At 42.7% G+C, this 12,637-nt stretch overlaps 1 protein-coding gene across 2 annotated transcripts in view; it reads left to right on the top strand.

The window, feature by feature from the left end:
- SLC2A13 (solute carrier family 2 member 13) overlaps positions 1-10,787 on the top strand; it is a 169,381-nt gene extending 158,594 nt beyond the window's left edge. Inside the window, exons 8-11 of one of the 2 annotated variants that reach the window (XM_040594200.1) lie at positions 2,827-2,948; positions 3,082-3,234; positions 4,407-4,535; positions 9,991-10,787. In XM_040594200.1, the coding sequence (XP_040450134.1) occupies positions 2,827-2,948; positions 3,082-3,234; positions 4,407-4,535; positions 9,991-10,007 (421 nt within the window). In that variant the 3' untranslated portion in view covers positions 10,008-10,787. Of the gene's footprint in view, positions 1-2,826; positions 2,949-3,081; positions 3,235-4,406 lie in introns of both variants that reach the window. The other variant, XM_040594199.1, reaches the window with a different exon arrangement.
- Positions 10,788-12,637: the final 1,850 nt, after the last annotated feature.

Raw genomic sequence — 12,637 nt, 5'->3', positions numbered from 1 at the left:
TCCTGGTTTTATGCACTGAATCTGCTTTCTTGCAACAGAATTTCGGGGGGCGGGGGCTGAGCAGGAGATGGCAATGGGATCACCAGGTGTTCAGTAATTAGTCTTTCAAATGCCATTTCTTTCACATGTAAGGAGCTTTCAGTTTAAACATATGGATGGTTCTCCAGCACAGTTCAGTTATCTTTTTCTTTTCTTTTTTTTTTTTTTTCACCTGGGACACAGCTCAAACCTGAGTTAACCCGCATGCAGCGAAGAGCACGTAGCGTGGTAGGGAAGCATCAGGGTGAAGCAACAGGTAATGATCCATGTCTCAACTCCTAACATAGAAAGAGATGCTGAGTTGAGCCATCAAAGAGCAAAGTGACAGAAGGAGGAACCTGGGATGATGCTTAGAAGCAAGTGGCAAGGATGGCAGTAGTGCTTTTGGCTCAGAAAAAGGCGAAAAATCTCTCTCGTGGAAGCTGCTAGTGTCTTAGGTGGCTGGCTCTCCCATGGTCCAGGCAGCAGCTGAGGCCATGAGTCTTTTGTATCCAGGCATGGAGGGACATATCTTTGAGAGGGCTGTGCAGTTGTCTTGTTTTATATGTGTTTTTCACCTCAAGACTGAAAGTGGATCTGTATACACTGGATGAGATGGGCTTTCTGGGTGAGCTCGGCAAGGCAGGGCTGCGGCAGGGTGGAAGGCTGTACGCTGGCACTGGCTGTTTTGCCAGCAGCACATCAAGGGCTCGGCGTTTCTCCAGGGAGCGCTGGCTCCACTTGGTCTGGTGCTGCTCAAGTGCAAGGTGGAACTGCAAATCTTACAGCTTGCTGCCATTAAGGAAGCATTGGGATTTGGCTGAGGTTTCAGACAGGCGTTTTTCCAGCATTTGTTGGGTTAACTTCTGTCTTTTAAATGTATTTCAACTTTGGATTTCCAGCTGTCCTGAAACTGGGTTTGGGGCTTTATGGCCATATCCTCCTTTAAATGTTGTCCTGTTGGTACATCCATGCCAACTTAAGGAAGATTCCTGCCCCAGGAGGGGGGTGGGTTGGCCATTGGTGCTTAGCACATTTCTGTTCCACCTGGGGCTGGTTTGTCATTCCTTAACAGAAAACTTAGAGGAGAAGTGTTTTGTTGGAATTTGCTTCTGAAAGTCAGCTGCAGTGGTGGTGGGTCCTTTTAAATGTTTCAGTGTGCATTGCTCCACCATCTCATCACTTGTTGCCCACATATCAACTGTTGAAGGCATCTTCATTCTGGTTTTCCAACCATCAAGAGAATCGTAGAACCACTTATGTTGGAAAAGACCTTTGAGATCAAGTCCCACTGCTAACCCAGGACTGCCAAGTCCACCGCTAAACCATGTTGCCAAGCACTGCATCTATGCATTTTTAAAACACCTGCAGGGATGGTGATTCCATCACCTCCCTGGGCAGCATGTTCCAATGCTTGACCGCCCTTTCCATAAAGAAATTCTTCCTGTTATCCAATCTAAACCTCCTGTGGCACAGCTTGAGGCCATTTCCTCTTGTCCTGTCTCTAGTTTTCTGGGAGAGGAGACCGACCCCCACCTGCCTACAGCCCCTGTCAGGGAGTTGCAGAGAGTGATAAGGTCCCCCCTGAATCAATCCTCTTCTCCAGGCTAAACACCCCCAGCTCCATCAGCTGCCCTTCATTAGACTTGTGCCCCAGACCCTTCACCAGCTCCGTTGCCCATCTCTGGCCACTCTCCAGCACCTCAATGTCTTGTAGTAAGGGGCCCAAACCCAAGCACAGCGTTCGAGGTGCAGCCTCACCAGCGCTGAGTACAGACACAGGAGGGTCGTATCCTTCATGTGAGCGTTCAGCTGGTCTGGAAATAGTAACGCAGACAGATGATCAGCGCCCTGTGGTTTCTTCTCTTCAAGTAAATACCATTGTTAGGATATGAAAGGGTGGTGTCTGCTTAGGTCGTCTCTCCCAGGAGTACCTGGTTGTTCTACTCTACATAGCCATTGATGTGGTTGCAGCGGAAAACTTTCTCTAGTTGCAGTTATGACTCGTTGCCCCTTTAAACCAGTGCTAGTTTAAACTGAAAAATCATAACAAAAAGATACAGTTGCCAGTATTCCTTTAAAATATGTTATATTGTCAGTCAGATGGAAGTACCTGATTTTATACTATTCATCAAAATATGTAATTTCCACATGGTCCTTGGAATAGAGACACTTCTTCTTTCAGTAGCTCGGGCATGGTTTACCTCTGGTCTGGTTCTTATTTTTACTGTCTAATTAGAAATGCTACCTTCTTCTGAATTATTTCACTGTGAAGAAAAGAAAGTATACGCCTCTTTTCCTTATAAATCCGCTTGACCGTGGCATACTCCATAGGCATTACTGATTACACGCAATATGTACAGCATATAATTCGTTCATCAATGGTGTAAGGTCTAAGTTCCATTTGACCTTAAATCCTTGCATAAAGCATCCTCACCTCAAAGTCCCGCTGCTGCGGCTCTTTTTGCACCGTGTGATATTCATGTGAATGGCCATCTCATTGGCTTTGGTATGACCACTTGCGAGGTAAAGACTGGACATTTAAAGGAGATTTGTAGGTACAAGGCAAGCGTTTAAATTCAGGAATGTTCTGCTGGTTACTCTTCCTAAGACTGGGCTTAGGAAAAAGCACGTTTCTGAGTGTAGGACATAATTTCAAAGATCTTGATAAATTAACAGAGGTGATTTTTTTTCATATTAATTGTACATTTGGCAGCTTGTCATGAGACATTACATGCCATGGTGATATTGAGATGTCACCCATTTCCCTGAATATTCTTTAATATGAAGGTTTTTGTTATTTTTCAGGTGTTCAAATGAAACAGTATTCAAAAAAGATGATCTGTTTTGGGCGTACAATTTCTGCCCCACTCCATACTCTTGGACAGCACTTCTGGGCCTTATTTTATACTTGGTTTTCTTTGCACCTGGTAAGCAAACATTAGTTTTTGCATATAAATTAAAAAACTGTAAAGGTAAAATGTCAGATAGTGAGACTACATGTTAAATTTACTTTTGAGTCCAGCTATTAAACTGAGATTGATCTTTTTTCCTAATTCTTAGGCATGGGTCCTATGCCCTGGACCGTCAATTCTGAAATTTACCCACTTTGGGCAAGAAGTACAGGAAACGCATGTTCCTCTGGAGTCAACTGGGTTTTCAATGTGCTCGTGTCACTGACATTTCTGCATACGGCTGAATATCTGACATACTACGGTAAGAAACAGTATGCATCCATGTGTGCAGTACTACCATTGGCACATAGATTTTCTGCTGATATTGGGTCACTCAGTTGGTTTTGCTATGAAATGTCAACTGTGAATGCAGTGTTCTCAGCCCACCATGGTTTAGTGAGACTAGAGACCTGATATAATGTGCCCGGATCATAGTTTGGTCCAGCTTTCATAAGAAACATTTCTTTCTGTCCTTAACTGAGAACCTAGACACTTGATTAAATCAGGAAAGCTGGAAAAAAATCACCTTTGACTGAGTGAAATAGGCTGAATCCCACTTAAGGAGACGGCATTTGCATTTTTCCAGTTTATGGTGGCATCCAAGGCAAGTATCAGATGGTCCTTGCAGAAATAGCTGTGTAAGATGCTACTGCCCCACTCCCAACTGTTAAGCCCTGTCTGCTGGAGTCTGCGGAGAGTTTGTCGGATTACTGCTTAGCCACTCGAGTACAAATCATTTAAATTGCATTAAGCTGCTAGGGACTTGATGCAATCTTCACATCATTAGTAGTACAGAGGCTTTCAGCTCCACTTGTCATTCCTTTGAGTCATCAGTCTAGAAACACATGGCAGGTAATTGCTTCTTGGCCCTTTGGTACCTTTTCTGCTCCCCTATATATGATGGGTCACAGGGGAAACGAGCTTTTCGCACTGCTAATTGTCTCTGCAGAGGACTTTTAAATAATAATTAGGTGTAAGAGTCACAAGCATGATTTTAATCCTGACTATTTCTTTTTTGCAAAAGTTTCTCATTTTGGGGGGTTGTTTTAGTATGCCTTTTGCTGTTAAGATAAACTAAGAAAGCTTTTGCCTTTCATATCTGCTTTTATTTATTTTGTGTGTGTGTGTGTGCAATCATTTAATCACTGTTTATTTTAACAGCAGAATGACTTGCCCAGAAAGGATGTGTATTATTTTCCGTGTGAAATGAAATTGCTTTTGTTAATTTACTCTGTTGTGGAATGATGCAATAAAGTGGCCTTCTCCTGCACCCACAGCCCTGCAGCTCATTGTTTTAGCCACGCTGCTCCAGCCTTTGCTTTTACACACTCGGCTGGTATCTGCAGCCGGCTGTTTGTGCTGCTCCCTCTGCTTTGGAGCAGAGAAGGGATGGGAACTTCTGTAACCGACTGTGCATATTGTTCTACATTGCAGGAGCCTTCTTCCTCTATGCAGGGTTTGCTGCCTTGGGACTGGTTTTCATCTACGGCTGCCTTCCTGAGACTAAAGGGAAAAAACTAGAGGAAATTGAATCTTTGTTTGAAAACAGGCTATGTACATGTGGTATGTCAGATTCTGATGAAGGGAGGTATATCGAGTATATTCGGGTGAAGGGAAGTAATTACCATCTTTCTGACAATGATGCTTCTGATGTGGAATAATTTTCAGCTGCTGATGTATTTAATCATTTAAAGGCCTTCTGGGGGAAAAGCAGCTCTCTGATGACCTCACTGCCCTGCTTCTGGTCTGGTTCTCCTTTCTACTGTCTAGTTAAAAATGCCTTCATGTTCAAAAATGTTCCATTTGGGAGGAATTTCAATATGCCAGTGTTTTCTTGATAACTAAAAGCAATGGCTTCCAAAAGAGATCGAATTCCACAATTATGTGAATTCACCAAGTGTGTGCAACACTGCACCGTCCTGAGGTATTTAGTAGGGTGCACTGTACCAGATGCCTACAGAAGGCTATCCTAGATGGGCAGAGGTTGTCCTTATCTTCAATACTGATAAAAGGTAAAATAATAGAGTAACTTATCAGAAAGCAGCCAACATCTGTTGGTTCCCCATCCCGTAGCAGCCTAGGAAATAGCTCTGCTGTGCAATACAACGAATGATGAATGCATAAGGTGCTGTAACAGTAACCATTTAAATGATTAAACTGATTAGGAAAATACAAATATCTGCTATACTATGAGAGGGAACATTCCCCAAATTTACACGTAAGAGAATTTCCATTTTTATTTATTTGAGAAAACAAGTAGAGAGCCATACTCACCTGAGTGGAGGTCCACTAGGGTGGCGTATGTCTATGTTACACCAGGTTATGTAGCCACTGCTGCTCTTGAGCACACACTACATTCAGGAGTTGGCGTTTATGAGAGAAACTGCCAAAATTAACTACCTGATGACAGGAAAACAGAACTAAGTATGTGGCCACACGTACAAATGAACTGGTATGAATTGCTAGGTACAACGACTTCAGTTAACTGGCTTCAGTTAGTTGGGAAAAAATATTATTTTTGTTTTCCTTTTTTGCATTTGAAAGTTTGGGTTCATGCCTAGTTTTGAACAGAAAATGTCATTATCTAAAAGAAAGAAGAGAGGTTTTGTGCTGCTAAATGCACAGTGGTCATCCCTCCTGCGCCTTTGGCTCACGAATAGTCTTACTGCCTTCGGTTTATCTTCATATGTGCAGAGTAAATGAATCCCAGCACGTTTTTCCTTCAAATGCCCTTATGCAACCAGTGTCTTGCTGGATCTAAAGAGAAATATTAGCAATGGACAGAAGCCTGCATCTCATATTAATTGCCTTACTGAAGCATTACAAAATTGTCAAGAAAACGTCAGGCACAAAAATCAACTTTGGCTGCCTTTAGCATGGTAATGAAAATGTGAATGGTATTTTATTCACCTGCCATGATTGCTTGCCTTGGTAAATTGAATTTTATGCCGCTACATAAAAATATTGGTTTTTTCCTTGCCCTGTCCTCACTGCTTTAAGTCTTCAGAGATAGGAGTTTGAAAGCATCAACAATTTAAATTCTTTTCTTTGAAACGTTTGCTTCATGAAAGAATGTGGAAAACCTCCTCTGCCTGTGGGCTTCTCCCCATTTATTTGGTAAAAATACATTTATTTTTCATCATGTAAAGATTAAAGAAGTTGTTGGGTTCATCAGCTTTTATAATTCGTTTTGTGGGCTTTTCTTGGGTTGAAAAATATTTTGAATGTAGGATTACTATTAAAACTGACATCTGTAATTTAGTAACATCTGTTACTAAATTATTTGTATTGGACAATGTGGGGTTTTGTTGTTGTAAAGAAGTCTGATATTAGGTTATCTGATCTTCTCGGGGGGAAGTTCTTGCTCTCCCATTATTGACCTTCAGCGATTGGGCGTATTTTGTGTTATCTTCTTTTTTACTTGATTAATCGAAGAAATATTTTGAAAAGAAAACATTTTAAAGCATCCTCCTGTGATGTGACTGGGACTAAAAGGGGAAAACATAGCAGATAAAGGGAATTTCAAATGAATCATTGTAAAGAGTGGCTTGACCTCGAACATCTCCTTGTGCGGTGAGAGGGCTGGATTCTCACACTTTCCATCTTGCCTCCCCTTTAAGCGCACAATATTTTAAAGCTTGCAAATGCTTAGGTCTCCAGACCTATCTACGAGTGCACCCACCGCGGGATGTCTCCGTTAGGTTGTCACCTCTTTGAAACCTTCACTGAAGGTGCAGTACCTGATATGAGAAAAAGGGATGCTTGGCACAGATGAGAACAAAAAGTTTTGAGGACAAATTGGTTTCTTCCCAAAACCAAAAAATGTGTACTTGAAGACCTTTATTCGGAACAGTTTTGTTACCCAGAACAGCATGTGAACGGGCGTGTAACGCCCCACTTGTGCTTATGTGGTTGATAGGTTTAAGAGAGGATTTACTGGTTTCTGAGAATAGGGATTAGGGTTCTGATCTTCCCAAAAGCATGAGCCCACGCTCGCCATTCCACCTATGAACATTCCTTTCCTTGCTGTGTTTTGCTGGAGCAGGGTGCAAGCCAGGGCGGGTGTCCCTGCGCTGGCACAGTGTCAGCGCTGACCTCGCACTTCATTGCGCTTGTATCCACAGGTCGAGGAAACCGCTGCATTTATCGGGCATAACCAAAGCAAAGTCACTGGAAAGATCGCTGTCACAATATCAGCCTCTTCTGTTTTGCAGGCAGTGCCGGGGCTTTTTAGCAGCAGCAGACCGCCTCTCTCTGTCAGCCCTGTCTCGTGGACGCTCTCAGAAGTGGCACTCAGTTGTGTGCAGCACTGGGCTTGTTTTCTCACACAGGATTGATCTTACTGAAAGCGGTTTTCTGAAGGTTTGCATCCTGACCCCTTTTTCTTGAGGCAAAATTGAAACGTACGTTTTATTCATCGCCACAAGGGTGCAAAATATATCAGCTTATTTGTTGTCACTCCCCCTTTCCCATCTGCAGAGAGTTAGGTTTAAGTCTTCCTTTTAGGGTTGCTTTACACCAAGACAACATTCCACACCTTAGAAACAGTGAACCTAGTACCAAGCATCATGTGTAATAAAAATGAGATTAGATACTTGAAATTAATCTTAGTCAATTAGGTTTTTATTTTTAGAATCTGTGAACATTTATAGAGTATGAAGAAAATTAAATAAATGTTTCTATTTTGCAAAGATTTTTTATATTTGTGCATATTTTAAGTTTTAAGAGATTTTTGCTAAAGGTAGACTTAGTAACATTCCAGATAAAAGAATAAAAATACAGTGTAGCTGAATAATTTCTTATGACAGGATTTTAATTTATGAAGTAGCATAAATAGTATGTCTAAGCACAATATCGTTTTATTGAAAGTTTTCTGCAGAAGATGTGAAATTGTTTCTTCACAAGGACTGCACGCTTCATTCAGGTATTCTGTGCATCAGGAACGCTAGAGTAATACTGCTGGTAGAGTTGGACATATTGATGATACACAACAATTTGAGATATTTTAATTCTTATTGATCTACTGACTACGTGTTGTGATCTAACAGCAAGTATAAAAGAAACAAGTCCTGATGCATTTTTAATCTTTTTAAATTTAATTCACAGTAAGTCACATACAGTAGTTTGTTTACCATGTTGAAATTAAAAAGTGTTGGGGGAGTTAAGATGATTTGCCACTTGTTTCTTCCCCTTATCGCTTTGTTGATCAAAATGATCTTTTAATAAGAGAAGCAAATCTGTTTCGAAAATAGACATAGAAACACAGCAAGGCCCCAGGACTCATTCGGAGGGCTGAAGATGCTGGATCGCTCTCGTAGACGTTGCTACCTTGTGATTTGCAGTGATAGCCCTGCCAGAAATTTTGGGACGAGAGAGGATACATCCCAAGGATCATCATTCCAACGCCGACTTATTTTTTGCATGAGTTGGTAAATGCAGCATTTCACTAGTGTAGGATTTAGGGTTGGGAGGGGATTAGAAAGAAGGGATGCATCAAATTCCCCACAAAGTCCTGTTTCAGTAGAGACAGGTGTCTTAGCCAAAAGCAGGAGTCTCTGGCTGGTCTCCCAGATGGGAGAAGGACGGTGGGACCAAGGGACTGCGCTTGGGCCTGTGGATGAGAGCGGGGCGCTGGGAGACTAAGGGGGAGGAAGCACACGAGTGCTCCTCTCCACACGGGGGTGAGAAGATGACAACAGAGTTTGCAAAGCTAGTACATTTTTTTCCTTGGTGAAATCTCTTTTGCCCTTCTTAGTCGCTCGGGTTGAACACTGGGGAGGAGTTTTGACTTTCAGGGGCTGCTACAGGCCCTGAGCAAGGGTCTTTCTGTCGGACATGAGCGTGCTGGGTGGAGTCCCACAGACATGCAGTGGGCTAACAAGAGATAGACCCTGTACTTCTCAGCTTTATACCCAACTTTCTCCTTCTCAGCATCAACACTTTTCTAACATGGTCTTCTTGAAATTTTACTCGTACTTGCATAAGAGGCTTTGTCAGCTGAACATCAATATGCGAGAAAGAGGCAGAGTCTTCAGAGCGTAGAGATATCTTGGAGTAGAAATCAAGGCAGAAGAGAGTTCTGCAAAGCACTTTAAAGAGTAAAATATTTGTGCACTTTTTTTCTGAGAGTCAAGGTAACCAAACCATTCCTCTGCATTGGGAAGAAAATCGAGCTTTGTGTACCAGGCCAGAAGCAGATAATGTCACAATATGTGCTTTATGGCAAAATGTGTTTTTTATCGCGGGTAACATTTACAGCTTACATGTAGCTGCTGCCTATAAAGTGACTCAATCGTTCTCTGGATTTTAACAAGTCACATTTTTGTGCAAGAATCTTAGTGGTTTTCTATCAATCTTCATCACCTTGTGTACAGTACAGTTAAACATAATCCACAAAGTGGTCTAGGTTGTGGCAGTGTTACAAATGTCAGCACAGTAAAATCTAGGTGACCATTGTTGTTCGTGATACTGGGGTTAAAACTCCTTAAAGGCAACTATATAGAGATTTTAAAAGTCTGAAAAAAATGGCAGTTCTTATCTATTTTGTGTATGTTTTCATATAGAGAAGGAGTTTTTTATGTGCCAATAACCATCACTGTAGTGTTTTGTAAATGGGTGTTAGTAGTGTTCCAGAGTTCTGTATATGAGAATATCCTTCAGCCACAATGACCTGTTAGTGTGAACCGGCGGCATGTTTTGAATCTTACTCGCACTTCTCATCGGAGGTGCTCACTCATTTGCTTCAGTAGAGCTCACTCACACCAGGGGAAGTCTGGCCAGCACCAGGCTTCAGGAATACAGATTTCATCTAAGTCCTGCTTTTTCACATTGTCCCTAAACAGTATGTTACATGTGAGTGATCTGGCACGTGTAATTATAAAGCTTCGACTCCGGTTCAGTTACACTCCTCAATTCTGTTGACATACGGTTTGTCAAAATTTGGTTTGGCCTTTCATTGCATTCATATAAATAATGGGCGCACTGATTAATTATGAATATTGTCCACCTATTTCTAAAGGAAACATCAGTTTCTGAAGTGTTAAAGGCAAAGTTTTCTTGCTGCCTTAAACATTACATAGACTTTGGAGAGAACTAAATGTATGACCATCATCGCGACTTCTGCAGGAGAAATTTCATGGATCCTCAGCAGGTGTGAAGCGAGATGGTTTCGTGGTGCTGGGATGCTGCGTTACACCACAGACCTTGCCTAGTGCATGCCTGCTGTCTGTTCGATTTTAAGTGTTCGAGTAGTCCCCATGAAATCAATAGGATTATTCATATGCTTGATATTCTCCGTGTGCTCAGTGTCCTGCTGGTCCAGGGCATCGCTGGGAAGTGGCATGAGTCACATCTCCACTTTCCATCATGAATCCCACACCTCTACAAAACCGTTAACTGGATCTTTCTGTGACGAATTCTATGTAGAATATGTGATACGTCAATGGAGACAGAATTGATAGTAATAATTCCATGTTGAATAACAACATGGACATGGTGCCATCAGGCATACTGTGGTCCCTGGGTGTGCGTCACGGTATTCAGTACAAAACAGGTTTTGGCAAAACTAATTGTTGAGTTGTCCAAGTTATTTCTTAACCATGTCAAACATGTGCCATTTCCTTTTGCAACCAGTCAAGCCTATAACGTATGAAAGTGTTGTACATTTTCTGAAACTTAAGTGATGTAAAATTATTTAATTGACTTCTGTTCTGATTGCTTTAATGAAGTTTGGTCTTTACATAAATATCTTCAAAGAATTGTCAGTGCCAGAAATGTAAATGAACAAAATAAAAGGTGAGATACTTAATTACAGAATCTTTCTCAAGGTCTCCTTTGTTTGGGTGTTTGGGTTGCCTTTCAGAGTTGCAAAATTGCATTGCTCAGCAAAATGAGCTAAAATAACCCAGAAGCTTGCCTGAAATAAGCGAAGGGTAAGAATAACTGAATATGGTCTTAATACGATACATTTCAAACCACAGAGCATTTCTGTGATGATGGCGCACCGGGTAAGTGTCCCTTCCTTCCTGAAGGATTTGTTTGAAGAGCTCAATGCAGTAATGTGGAGCTGCCAGCTGTACCAATTGTCCCCCCGTTGGTTTCCAGTGTCCCCTGCCCAAACACAGTCTAATTTTGTGACAGCAGTTTATACTGTCAGACTTGATTATCGACTGGCAAAAGGCAGAAGTTGCTGTTTTCTAACGGGGAAATGTCCTAACTCTTTGTGTTTTGTTAAGGAAATTGCTTAAACCAGTTTGATGATTGACAGAGAGCAGGGTGACTGTGGCTGTGCCATGCTGGGGGCTGCCCTGGCTGTGCTCCCCAGCACGGCAGAGGAATCACGTCCGCTACAGCGAGTGGAAATGGGTCCTGTTACCTCCGCCTGCTGCAGGTACCGTGTGATCTGTTGTAGGGCCTTGCAAGATCCAGAATTGCCTCTGACAGAGCTGTAGCCTTTCGGTCCGGGATGCAGCTTGATCCCAGGCAGCAGCAGCGTAGCTGATGGGGAGATGCTGGCGGTGGGAGGTTGCTCAGCAAACCTGTGTCTGTGGTGGCGCTTATCTCCGGGAGGGGAGAGGGGAAGCTTATCGTTGTGCGCTGAAGGTTATGTTTTCAGGTTTCTGGCTGATAGTGCTTCTAAAGGTGTTGGGTGGCTGCAGTTCAGATTACTTGTCACTAAAACCACACGGCAGTTTTGTGGGATAATGAAAAGCTGGTGGCTCTGCTGTGTAACATTCCTTTTTTTTGCCTTCTCTCATCTCCTTCAGCTCCAGCTACTATCACAAACCAACTACTGACGGATTGATTTCTGCCAAACAGATTCTGCCATCTGCAGAACTGAACTGAGGCAGTAGCTTGCTCCCACATCTTCGTGAGCATTTTCAAGATCAGATCCCCCAGGCGTCAAGGCTGGGTGGTTCTGCATCCAAACCAAAACCATCCGTACAGTGCTGTGTGGCCTTCACTTCCTGCGTGGCACAAAGCGCTTGTTTTCAAGGCTGCTATGGTTTGTAGGAATTAAGTGGGGAAGTTAAAAGTAAGCTTAAAAAAAAGGTCCTTTTCTCTGATCTCGGTGGTCCCCTGTTGGGTTGCGCTGGGCTGGCTGAAGAAACCTGCCGGGGATCATCCCCTGAGCTGGCGTCCTTCTAGCCACCCCCTACACACACAGAGCTCCTCTTGAGCTCTTCAGAGCTCTTCAGCTGCTGCTTGACCCAAAATGAATGGCATCTCAGCCCTCCTCCTGATGGAGAGATTAATGCATTCAACCAGTCAAGCAGCCAGCTGAAATCCATGGGGGAATAGCCATGCGCATTTACCATAAGCAGTTCTACTGGTCTTGTCGAAGGCTGTTCATTAGCTGATCTCCAGGGCAGGTTTTCCCTCACTTGTTTAATATATGTGACCTACCCGGTACCGTGCGTGTGTATAATTAATTGAGAAGCTCTGCATAGAGCTGAAATTTGGAAAGCTATTGCCTTTTGAGAGTTAACTGCAGAGCTACCAGAAATAACTTTCTGCATCTTGATTTTGATAGAACAAAAAGGCAACAATCCAGTCTGAGACCTCTGGAGGGAGGTGGGGGTTTTGTTTGGCTAGATGGTTTTATAGGAGATCTTTGGGTCTGGGTTTCAGCAGGATGCAAGGATCCATCTGTTTTTCAGACAAGT

Source organism: Falco naumanni, chromosome 5 (genome assembly GCF_017639655.2).
Source record: "Falco naumanni isolate bFalNau1 chromosome 5, bFalNau1.pat, whole genome shotgun sequence".
In the NCBI taxonomy this organism is placed as follows: Eukaryota; Metazoa; Chordata; class Aves; order Falconiformes; family Falconidae; genus Falco; species Falco naumanni.
Note: the sequence above shows the minus strand (reverse complement) of the source record. Positions and strands in the feature narration are given on the sequence as shown.